Here is a 12804-nt window from a genome sequence, read left to right as displayed (position 1 = left end):
GGCGGGGGGGGAAGGAGGAGGAGGGCACTAACTGTGACAGCCCCCAGAAGAGCCTGCCTACCAAGAGAGTTCTGGGGGGTGGGCAAGGCTGCTGCAAGCTATGCAGAAGGCAGAGAAAGGCCAGAGCAGCCTTGCCCCCAGGGAGCTCCGGCTCCCACTTGTGGCACACAGATGCCCATCGCTGCCTTTCTCTAGCTCTCTGGAACCCTCCCAAGCAAACCACAGCCACTTTTAAGATGGGTGGCTATAGAAATTAAATAAACAAACCAGAATATAGCTGCTGTGTTATTTTTGGCAAATAACAAATAAAATAAATTAAACCGGTGAGTTAATAAACAATACATACATTTTAGAATGGCTTAGGGCCTGGGTACTTACGGGACCGCCTTCTGCCACCGATAGCCTCCCACCAGCCAGTACGCTCCCACAGAGAGAGACTCCTCAGGGTGCCGTCGGCCAGGCAATGTCGGCTGGCAACCCCCAGGGGGAGGGCCTTCTCTGTGGCAGCACCTGTCCTTTGGAACAACCTGCCCCCGGAGATACATAGGATCCCAGATCTCCGTGCTTTTCGCCGTGCCCTTAAAACTTTTTTATTTCATCAAGCTGGGCTGGCTTGACCGCCCCCCCCCCCTTAGATATTTTTAGATACTTTTAATTTATAAATTGATGTTAGTTGAGGTGTTTTAAATTTTATACCGGGCCAAAACTTGTTTAATTCTTTTAAAATTAATCTTAAATTTTGTATGTGAATGTTTTTATTCTTGGCTGTTCACCGCCCTGAGTCCAGTAGGAGAAGAGCGGTATAAAAATCAAATAAATAAAATAAATAAATAGAAGCCCCTCTAATGAAAAATGAAGACCCAGATGCAAAAAGACATTTGGTCCCTGAAAAGGCCGCAAAGGCAGTGAAAGAGCCAAACTCCCCTGCAGGAAGGAAGCCAGCCAGCCAGCCAGCCAGCCAGTCATTACAGCCACCCCACCCCCACCCCACCCCACCCCACCCCTGGCTTTCCTCAGTGCCTGGTCTGGAGAAACCCTCCGTGCTGCTATGCATCAGCCTTTCAGAACCACAGCAATGTTGACCAACAGAAGAGAAGTGAGGTGTGCCTGGGCAAGCATACCCCTCCCTCTACCCAAAAGACTCGCTCTGCCCTGGGCATAGGTCACTGGAGGGTCAACCATGTGGGGCAGATGTGGAACTCACCTGGGAGCCCCCCGTAATGGGGATGGTGCACGTCAGGAGATTCCCAACCACGGTCTCTAGAGAGGTGCTCAGTCCGTCCACGTAAATGGTGTAGATCAGCCCCAGGCAGTTCTGTGGGGAGCAAAGGACATAAGGGGGTGGTGGGGCTCAGCAGAAGGCACCCATCAGAAGCAAGGACCACCTTGATGGGAGAGACAAGGCTCAGCAGCAGCAACAGGGTGCTCTCCCAGGAAAGCATTCACTTTGCAAAGGGCTCAGAGAAAGTGCTTTGAACCAGGGGCAAGCCCAGCAATAAGGAAGGAAGGAAGGAACGAAGGAAGGAAGGAAGGAAGGAAGGAAGGAAGGAAGGAAGGAAGGAAGGGAGGGAGCCTGCCCTTCAGCAGCTTCCACCCATTCCAATCCATCCGAGGCTTAAGCCAGCAGCACCTCCCTGGGCTTCAGGTGGAAATCTGAACACCTGGGCTCCTAGGAGGAGGAGGAGGAGGAGGAGGAGAAGGAGGAGGAGGAGGAGGAAGAGGAAGATGCCAGGCATCCAGAAGCTTACACGGTATGACTCTCTCTCTGCACAGCCTTTGACAATTCACTCTAAATCAAATCAGCATTTATCATAGGTTGGCATAATAATTCTGAACGGTCTCAAGGCCTGGGACTCAGGGGAAGCGTACTGCATTGGTTCCCCTTTTTCTAAGCTTTTAAAGCTGTTTTTACTTGTATCTGACTTGCATTTAATTCATGTTGCTTTATACTTTGCTTTGCGGTTGCCTAGATGGCTCCTTTTATTTTGCATTTTACAGTACTTTCTCAGTTTTTGTTCAAACCGAACTTTAGTATGATTTATTGCCCCTCATATGTGGGGTGCCGCAAGGGTCGGTCCTCTCGCCTCTCCTGTTCAACATTTATGTGAAGCCGCTGGGCGAGATCATCCGTGGTTTCGGGGTGGAGTACCATCAGTACGCTGACAACACCCAGCTGTACATCTCCACCCCGGATCACCCCAACGATACCCTTGAAGTGATGTCCCGGTGTCTGGAGGCCGTACGGATCTGGATGGGGAGGAACAGGCTCAGGCTCAACCCATCCAAGACCGAGTGGCTGTGGTTTCCGACGTCCCGATATAGTCAGTTGACGCCATCGCTGACTATTGGGGGCGAATCATTGGCCCCCACGGAGAGGGCTCGCAACTTGGGCATCCTCCTGGATTCACGGCTGTCTTTAGAAGAGCACTTGACGGCTGTGACCGGGAGGATTTTTCATCAGGTTCACCTGATTCGCCAGTTGCGTCCCTTTCTGGATCGGGACTCGTTACGCACAGTCACTCATGCCCTCGTCACCTCCCGCCTGGACTATTGCAATGCTCTCTACATGGGGCTCCCTTTGAGGAGCACCCGGAGGCTCCAACTGGCGCAGAGTGCGGCCGCGCGGGTGGTAATGGGAGCGACATGGTGCTCCCATGTAACACCTCTCCTGCGCGAGCTGCACTGGCTCCCGGTGGTCTTCCGGGTGCGCTTCAAGGTTTTGGTTACCACCTTTAAAGCGCTCCATGGCTTAGGACCTGGTTATCTACGGGACCGCCTACTACCACCAATAGCCTCCCACCGGCCAGTACACTCTCATAGAGAGGGACTCCTCCGGGTGCCGTCAGCCAAACAGTGTCGACTGGCGGCCCCTAGGGGGAGAGCCTTCTCTGTGGGGGCACCTACCATCTGGAATGAGCTCCCTCCGGAGATACGGAGGATCCCGGATCTGCGCACCTTCCGCCGCGCTGTGAAGACCTTCCTATTCCATCAGGCGGGCTTGGCCTAATCTCTTCCCTTTTTAAATATGTAAATTTTAATCTGTTTTTAAATTATTGGGGTGTTTTAATCTGTCTGGGCCAAAATGATTTAATTTGATTTTATTTGGTTTTTAAATTTTTTGTATCTATGTATTTTATTGTTTGGCTGTTCACCGCCCTGAGTCCTTCGGGAGTAGGGCGGTATACAAATCAAATAAACTAAACTAAACTAATAAACTAAACCTGCCCAGAGAATTTTGGCTATCAGCTGGTTTAAAATTTGTAACAAATGAACTAAAAAATAAAGTATTCCGGGTGACTTCCAGCCACGGGGAGAAACTGAGCCATGTGGCCCCTTCTTTACATGTTCCTCAGGACTTGGCAGTCTTCTGCATTCACTTGTTCTACACTAGCCATTAATAGGCGCCTGATCCCAGTTCTGCCTCTGCCCACCCAAGGGAGGCTCTTCTGGGGTCCTGACTTGGGGTCTGGATGGGGAGGAGCAGAGTCAGGCTCAACTCTAGCAAGATGAGCGGCTCCTCCCCGATTCTGGACGGGGCTGTGCCTCCCCAGACGAAAGGGCCAGTGACAGTTATGCAGATCCTTCTTGGTGCACAAAGACTCCGCTGCCCGGAGCCGCTCTGCTCTCCTGAACCTGGCAGCCCTCGCTGCCAGGCCTGCGCTGCAATGAGTCCTCGCACATCCTCCCCCACCCTGCGGCAGCCCCTGCAAGCCTTGCCTGACTGGCACCACGCTGACCACCACGCACCCCTGCACACCTCCCCCCTGGGAAACAGCAGCCCCCTTACCTGCCTGCCCACCAGCTGCCTGAGACCTGCAATTTCCTGCCAGCTTTCCCACTGATTGTGAGAAGCCATAAGGAAGTTGCGACGGGCTCCTTGGTCCACACTTAACAACGCAACAAGGACGGCCAGGGTTGCCATTGCAAAACCAATGTGGTCATAGCAAAGGAATTTTGATCCTGGTTAACTGTTGTTGAAACGGAAGGCCCTGGAGCGGCTGGGGGGGGTCAAAGCCCAGATCTGAGTCCCATCAAGATCCTGTCTGTGTGTGGGTGATGTGGAACGGGCTCTGTGTGTGAGAAAGGCCTCAAACGCCACGCAGCTGAAGTAGGGCCTCTGTTGACCTCAGAGACCAGGAGACGGTCGTAAGGAATACCTACCTGAGGTCGTTTCTGCCAGAGGGGGTAAAGCCAGGTGTTAGAGCCAAGGGTGTACTCTTTTCACAGAAGAAAATGACATAAAGGTGGTCTTCGCTTATTGGCTACCCTGTTTAATGGCCATTCAAAGTTATGCTGGTGCGGAAAAAGTCATTTGTGTGCTTCACGGGCATCTTTCAACAAACAAGAGTCAATGGAGAAACCAGCAGTGAAATTGCAACTTGCAGTCACATGATGTCTCACTTAACAACCATGGTACTTAGCAAAGGAATTTCTAGTCCCAGTTGTGGTCACTAAGTGAGGACTACCCACATCTGTTAAATTTTTTTTTAAATAAATGATTGCATAGTCAATTTTTCATAGTTTTTTCCCAATTACATCACCTCTATATACCATTCAAATGAAAATAAAAAACAGATTTGCTCCCACATGTTAATGAAGAAAGACTTTACATGGGTTATACTTATTTTTTCACATGAGAATAAATAAAAACCACGAAATAAATAAAAGATGTTTAACCCAATGGGGGACTCGTTTGCCAACCTGGCGTCTCTCCTGGCCCAGTTCCTCCAGGGCTGCCTGGTCTCCCCGCTCAATCACTGGCCTTTCCCAAGCTGGCCGGATGGCAGCGGGAGTCACAGCTTGGGCAACAGAAAAACAGTGTTTGGAGTATTCAGCCGTGAGATCCGGCATGTCTTTTTAAATCACTCTTTGCAGGGTGAAGTCTTGGGGGACAAACAGGGCAGTGTTTTGGAGCTCCTCCACTGTTGACAAGTTTTTAGTCTCAGCCTAAATCACCTGGGGAGGCCTGTTTAACTGAAGGCTGGGGCTACTTTGGCTTAAAGCTAACCACTTCCTGCCAGGCTGCGTTTTTAGCGTGTGCACAACATCTCAGGCATAACGAAGCCTTTCAGGCAAACACGATTTCACGAGCCTCAGGCGGGGGTGTTAGGGAGGTGGTGAAGTGGGGGTCCTACACAAATTAAGACGTGGGGGTGTCTGGTTATGCTCTTGCCCTGGAGGAACCAAGGAGAACCAAATCTGATATTTTAGTTTATCTTAAAACTAAAATAGATAATTTTCTATTTCTTACTACAGTGTCGGTTGTGGGGATCTTAAGGATAAAAACTTGGAGTTACAGATCCAAGGAAAGCCCTGGAAAAGGGTCTTTCCTTCTCAAAAGGTACCACCCTTAGGCCCAGATCCTTAGGTGTTCAGGCTGAAATGTGTATCTTAAATCCAGTGTCTAGAGGCAGCGTACCATCGTCTGATCACAGAATTAGGAAGAACCCCACAAGTCCTCTAATTCCCTGCTCAGTGCAGGACTCTGCTGCAGAATCGGCTGTGCAAGTGGCTCCCCCAAGACTGTCATAGAAACCAGCATCTTAACCAGGAAAACCTCCGCTATTATCCACACCCATTGAAGGAGAGAGATGCACTTTAAAAATACTCAGTTCTCCTAAGTCAGAGGAAGGCAGAGCCTGGAAGAGCGCTGGATGAACCTGCATTTGGCTCAGCAATTCAGGAGAGGCTGGAGAGCCATGGATGGTTCTGCTTTCAGGTGGATTCCGGCATCGAAGTTGGGGCTGAATTCAGGGACCAACACCCCCCCATGTCCCCCCCCCCCCCCCGGGCTTCTTCCCGCTCGGATTCTGAAAAAAGAGTTCTGCAGCGTGACTTTGTGGTGCCTCCATCACTCAGACAGCCAACATTTCAGAACGCTTTATAGCCTTGTAAATGCTTTGTACGCCTCTCCTAGTTCTGGACAAGCTGAACTTTCTACATGCTTAACAGTATAATTCAAAAGATAAGAAGGGAGAGCCCAGGTGGCTGAGAGCTAACAGACGGTAAACTGTGGTTCACGGTGACCCACCCTAGGTAGAGGTTGGTTTGCCAAACTGCCCAGCAAGTCTTACCCGGAAAACCTCAGTGTGGTCCAGCCGAGAGACAAGCACCAAACTCTTCGGGGCAAAGAGCTGTGAGGGATGGACGAGGGCGCTCACCTCCAGCTCCTCCACTTCCTCCTTCCTCCAGCGGTTCTGCAGCTGCTGGGGGAGAAAGGACCAGTTACCTAAGTTTGCTGGCTGAGCTGCCGACCGGGGACTAGCACAGGGTGGAGGGAGTGGGATCCCCCTTGCGCTAGTCCATGTTCAGTGGAGTCCTTGCCCCAAACACGGTTCAAGATGAAAGGCCTCTCTTTACCTGAACGCTTTCAATGGCCTCCCAAAAGGTGAAGCAGGCACAGTAGTGGCGCTCTGAGTTGATGTCAGTCAGGACAGCAATGAAGAACGTGGGAGGGTTTCTCTCCCTGAAAAGCTGCCATCCACTTGGCTGGCAAAACTGCAGAAGGAGACATCATCATTAGGGCAGCCCCCAGCTCTGTCTCTGAAAGCCAGTTCTCCTGCCACAGCCAAAGAGAGCAAGGATCCTTCCTTCCCCACCTGGGGGCCTCCCGCCTGACCGCGGAGAGGGAATCCTTTCTTTGGCAAGGAAAAGGTCTCTGCCTGAGGAAAGAGGTGCCCCTCTCCCAGAAGCGTCCCAAAGACTTGAGCATGGGACCTCTCCCCTCTAATCATCACTGGTTGGCATTGACCCCAAAGAAAAGAGGGGAACCAGCACAATCCATTGCGGCCCAATCCACGGAGCTAGTCCGGAAGGAGACCATGGCTGATGGTACCAAAAGCCTCTGACAGGTCAAGCAGGCCAAGAATGGAGCCATGATGGTGCAGTGGCTAGAATAGAGGATTGCAGGAAAACTCTGCCCACAGCCTGCAGTTCGATCCTGACTGAACTCAAGATTGACTCAGTCTTCTATCCTTCCGAGGTCGGTTAATGCAGACACTGTAAACCACCCAGAGAATGTGGTAAAGCCCTGTACATTGGTATATAAGTCTAAGTGCCATTGCTATTGCTATATTCCTCATCCCACTCTTGCTGGAAACCATCCAAAGGTGGGGCCAATGTCGTTTCCATCCTGTGCCCAGGCCTGCATTCTAAAAGGGGCACACCTGTTCACAAAAGGGGGGGCGGGGCAGTCAGGCACTGAATGGAAATTGCCCAATACGGTGGGTCCAGCAATGTTTGGGGGGTGGGGGGGGAACTTGGGGCTCCCTAAGAGATGAAGGAATAATACACACACACGCACACACGGCAGCACACACACCCGCGGCTGTTCTGAAGATGCTCCATCTTTCATTTGGGGTAGAGAGTTGCACTTCCCCAAACAGAAACGGTATGCTATCAGGGGGCTCTCCTGGAGCCTTGAGGGGCTGCCACAGAGAAGAGGGGATTGACTTATTCCTCAAAGCACCCGAGGGAAGGATGAGGAGGAGGGGGTGAAAGTTTGTTAAAGAGAGATCCAACCTGGAAGTAAGGAGGAATGGATACTTACTTGAATGACTGCCTTTCTCCAGGAGTCTCTACCTGCCCTATTGGATCTGGCAGAAGAACTGGTATGCATACCAGATCTGGTATGCTATGGATCCCATCGATTGCGGGACCCAGGAAACACCCTAACCCTAACAACTAGCAGCCAGCACAGGTTTATTAAAAACAGATCATTGCCAAACCAATCTTATTTCATTCTTCAACATAGTGACTAAATTAGTAGACCAGTGAAATACTGTGGACATAATATACTTAGACTTCAGCAAGGCATTCAACAAAGTAGACCACAACCTACTTCTTCGTAAGCTAGAAAAAAGTGGGACAGATAGCTTCACCACCAGATGGCTTCACAACTGGCTGACAAACGGTACTCAACGAATAGTCCTTAATGGGTCTAAGTCTACATGGAGAGAAGTAAGCAGTGGAGTGCCACAAGGTTCTATCTTAGGCCCAGTACTCTTCAATATCTTCATAAATGACTTAGATGAGGGAACAGAAGGGGAACTTACCAAATTTGCAGATGATACCCTGTTTCCCCCAAAATAAGACATCCTCTGATAATAAGCTCAATCGGGCTTTTGAGTACATGGCAATAAGGCCAAGCACTTATTTCAGGGCCCAAAAAAATATAAGACAGGATCTTATTTTCGGGGAAACATGGTGCTAAACTGGCAGGAATAGCTAACACCCTAGAAGATAGGCTCAAGATCCAGATGGATCTTGACAGACTTGAACACTGGGTCCTATCTAACAAAATGAAATTCAATGCAGAGAAAAGTAAAGTCCTACACTTAGATAAGAAAAACCAACAGTACACATATAAACTCAGTGAAACCAAACTTAATAGCAGTGGCTGTGAGAGGGATCTTGAAGTCTTAGTGGACAACCAGCTAAATATGAGCCAGCAGTGTGCAGTGGCAGCCAAAAAAGCCAATGCAATCCTAAATTGCATTAACAGAGGGATACAATCAAGATCAAGTGAGGTACTAATACTACTCTATAAAGCCCTAGTAAGACCACACCTAAAGTACTGCATCCAGTTTTGGTCACCACACTATAAAAAAGATGTTGAGACTAGAAAAAGTGCAGAGGAGAGCAATCAGAATGATTAGGGGACTGGAGACTAAAACATACGAAGAATGGTTACAGGGACTGGGAATGGCTAATCCAGTGAAGAGAAGGACCAGGGGAGACATGATAGTAGTGTTCCAATATTTGAGGGGCTGCCAGAGAGAGGAGGGGGTCAAGCTGGACCCGGAAAAGACGCCTAGAGAGTAGTTGGAGGGCCAGTCTTTCTGAATCTGACCGGACACTAGTAAGATCCCACATTAGGAATTACCTAGTGGCGATAAAAGCAGCGAAATGTAGCTATTTTGCTGCTCTTATTGTGTCATCAGATAACCGCCCGGCCGCCCTCTTTAGGGTGACCCGCTCCCTGCTCCATCAGGAAGCGCGGGAGGACCCCTTGGAGGGTAGAGCCGAGGATTTTGTTCAGTATCTGTATGACAAAATCACTCAGATTCGGGAAGATTTGGACTCCGACTGGGTAGTCTCAGGGGGAGAGACAGGGGCAGGTCTTGAGAATGTTATCTGGGATGAGTTTGAGCCTGTGACCCCTGAGGACGTGGACAGGATTCTGGGCAGACTGAACGCGACCACGTGTTTATTGGACCCGTGTCCCTCCTGGTTAGTGCTGGCTTCCCGGGAAGTGACACGAGGCTGGCTCCAGGGGATTATAAATGCTTCGCTGGGTGAGGGTGACTTTCCCGCCGCCTTGAAAGAGGCGGTGGTGAGGCCTCTCCTCAAGAAGCCTTCCCTGGACCCGGCAATGTTGGTAAATTATCGTCCGGTCTCCAACCTTTGCTTCATTGCGAAGGTTGTTGAGAGTGTGGTCGCGCAACAGCTCCCCCAGCACCTGGATGAAACGACGTATCTAGATCCGTTCCAGTCGGGCTTCAGGCCCGGGTACAGCACGGAAACGGCATTGGTCGCGTTGGTAGATGATCTCTGGAGGGCTCGGGACAGGGGATGCTCCTCTGTCCTGGTCCTGTTAGACCTCTCAGCGGCTTTTGATACCATCGACCATGGTATCATGCTGCACCGGCTGGAAGACTTAGGGGTTGGAGGTACTGTGTTGCGGTGGTTCTCCTCCTTTCTCTCTGACCGGTCGCAGTCTGTCTTGACAGGGGGGCAGAGGTCAACCCCGAGGCCCCTCATATGTGGGGTGCCGCAAGGGTCGGTCTTCTCACCCCTTCTGTTCAACATTTATGTGAAGCCGCTGGGCGAGATCATCCGTGGTTTTGGGGTGAAGTACCACCAGTACGCGGACGACACCCAGCTGTACATCTCCACCCCAGACCACCCCAACGATGCCCTTGAAGTGATGTCCCGGTGCCTGGAGGCCGTGCGGATCTGGATGGGGAGGAATAGGCTCAGGCTCAACCCATCCAAGACCGAGTGGCTGTGGTTTCCGACGTCCCGATATAGTCAGTTGGTGCCATCACTGACTATTGGGGGCGAATCATTGGCCCCCACGGAGAGGGCGCGCAACTTGGGCATCCTCCTGGATTCACGGCTGTCTTTAGAAGAGCACTTGACGGCCGTGACCGGGAGGATTTTTTTATCAGGTTCTCCTGATTCGCCAGTTGCGTCCCTTTCTGGATCGGGACTCGTTACACACGGTCACTCATGCCCTTGTCACCTCCCACCTGGACTATTGCAACACTCTCTACATGGGGCTCCCCTTGAGGAGCACCCGGAGGCTCCAACTGGTGCAGAGTGCGGCCGCGTGGGTGGTAATGGGAGCGACATGGCGTTCCCATGTAACACCTCTCCTGTGCGAGCTGCACTGGCTCCCGGTGGTCTTCCGGGTGTGCTTCAAGGTTTTGGTTACCACCTTTAAAGCGCTCCATGGCTTAGGACCTGGGTACTTGCAGGACCGCCTACTACCACCAATAGCCTCCCACCGGCCGGTACGCTCCCATAGAGAGGGGCTCCTCCGGGTGCCATCGGCCAAACAATGTCAACTGGCGGCCCCCAGGGGGAGAGCCTTCTCTGTGGGGGCACCTACTATCTGGAACGAGCTCCCCCCAGAGATACGGAGGATCCCGGATCTGCGCACCTTCCGCCGCGCTTTAAAGACCTTATTATTTCACCAGGCGGGCCTGGCCTAATTTTCTCCCTCTTTCATAAAAGATTTTCAATTTTTAAATATCTTTTAGTATTTTATACATTCAATTTTAAAATTGGTTTTAAACAATTCGGGGTTTTAAATTTGTCGGAGCCAAAATTATTTAATTTGATTTTATTCTACTTTTAAATTTTGTATGGATGTGTTTTATTGTCTGGCTGTGCACCGCCCTGAGTCCTTCGGGAGTAGGGCGGTATAGAAATCGCATAAAATAAATAAATAAATAAATAAATAAATAAGGCTATTTTCTAAAACACCTGAAGGCCAGACAAGGAATAATGGATGGAAACTGAACAAGGAGAGATTCAACATGGAAATAAGGAGGAACTTTCTGACAGTGAGAACAAGCAACGAATGGAACAGCTTGCCTTCGGAAGTTGTGGGAGCTTCATCACTTGAGACTTTCAAGAAAAGATTGGACTGCCATTTGTCAGAAATGATGTAGGGTCTCCTGCTTGAGCAGGGGGTTGGACTAGATGACCTATGAGGTCCCTTCCAACTCTGTTAATCTGTCTGTCTTTCTATCTATCTAGCTTTATGCTCTGGGGTGCCTTTCTGATTTGAACCATACGCTTAGCACTGCTGTGAAGGTGTTCAGGCTTTATATTGGCTTCTGCTGATACTGTATTGCCTACTCGAGTGAAAGGAATAGTGATCCAGATCTAAATAAAAGCAGGCAACTCCAAATCAATACACTCTGGGAGTTGTTCTACCTCCCATCATCCTTTGCTCTTCCTTTTTCCCGGGCAGCAGCCTACTCACCAGTTCGATCCCCTGGGGGAAAGGGTTGTCCTCCCAGTCCTTTTCTGGAAACCGCTGGAGTATTTGGCCCTGGCCATCTCTGCTGCCTGGAAATGAAATTGGAAGTTTTAGCTCGTTCCTGAATCCCCTGGACTTGCATACTGTAGCAACTCCCCCCCCCCACAACTGAAACAGAAAAAAATGATCATTTAATCTGATCTGACAAGAAGTATAAACATAAGACATCAAATTATAAAAGTCCCAGATTTAGTCATTACAAGTAGTCCTTGACTTACAACAGTTAATTGAGTGACCGTTCAAAGGGACAACGGCATTGAAAAAAGCGACCTAGGACTGTTTTTCACACAACCGCTGCTTCCTCCCCTCCCCATGCTCACGGGATCAACTTCTATAGTAAGAGAAAGAAAACCTGTATAAAATGTTCTACAGGTGGCACTTCCCACCCACAAGATTGGCAAGAATTAGTAAAAAAAATACTCCCCAATTTGTTGGAAATGTGAGGTGGATCATATGTGGTGGGAGTGCTCAAAAGCCAAAAGTTTCTGGCAGCAAATAAGGAGCTGGTTAGAAGAGATGTTAATGTTTAAAATAGAAGTTAAGCCGGAATTTTTCTTACTGGGCATGACAGATGGCAAGTATGACAATAATGTAACCTATTTAATATTGCATATACTTACCGTGGCTAGACTAGCATTTGCTCAAAAATGGAAGTGTAAAGAAATACCCTCAGAAGAAGAAGTAATACACAAAATTTACAGCTGTGCAGAGATGGACAGACTCACTTTAGAACTCAAAGACAAAAGTGAATCAACATACTATGAAGTCTGGAATAAATTTTATAATTGGTTAGATAAGAGGAAGAATGCCAAAAACAAGGGATGACGAAAGTCTGGAAATGTATATATCAATGTATACAGTATTTATTTATTTATTATTTATTGGTTCGATTTATATGCCGCCCTTCTCCGGAGACTCAGGGCGGCTTCCAATGCATTAAGCAATAGCCTTCATACTTTTGTATATACCCGCTTAGTAGGGCTTTCGCCCCCCCCCCCCAGCGGTGTTCTTTTTTATACAAAGTCAGCTTATTGCCCCCACAATCCGGGTCCATTGGTATATTAATATATCAATGTATACTGAATTTGTGAATGTAATATAGGTTTATTAAAAACATGCATAGTTGTTTAGGAAGTAAAATACTGCATACTTGATATATAATGAAATAGGAGATATGTAAATTTGTATATAGAGCAAGGAATAGATTACTTATTAACTTGATTTAGATGCAAATGTTAGAAACCAGAGAC

The 12804-nt window shown here is 49.2% G+C and overlaps 1 protein-coding gene across 2 annotated transcripts in view; it reads right to left on the bottom strand.

The window, feature by feature from the left end:
- Positions 1 to 12804, bottom strand: part of SBF1 (SET binding factor 1) — an 86029-nt gene that overhangs the window by 47756 nt on the left and 25469 nt on the right. The window contains exons 2-5 of one of the 2 annotated variants that reach the window (XM_034430108.3): positions 11498 to 11583; positions 6361 to 6498; positions 6075 to 6206; positions 1205 to 1315 (exon numbers count right to left, since the gene is read on the bottom strand). In XM_034430108.3, the coding sequence (XP_034285999.2) occupies positions 1205 to 1315; positions 6075 to 6206; positions 6361 to 6498; positions 11498 to 11583 (467 nt within the window). The remainder of the gene's footprint in view (positions 1 to 1204; positions 1316 to 6074; positions 6207 to 6360; positions 6499 to 11497; positions 11584 to 12804) is intronic. The other variant, XM_034430107.3, reaches the window with a different exon arrangement.

This window comes from Pantherophis guttatus, chromosome 7 (genome assembly GCF_059756535.1).
Source record: "Pantherophis guttatus breed Tessera chromosome 7, ASM5975653v1, whole genome shotgun sequence".
NCBI classification, from domain to species: Eukaryota; Metazoa; Chordata; class Lepidosauria; order Squamata; family Colubridae; genus Pantherophis; species Pantherophis guttatus.
The sequence above is the reverse complement of the archived record's forward strand: the minus strand, read 5'-3'. Positions and strand labels throughout refer to the sequence as shown.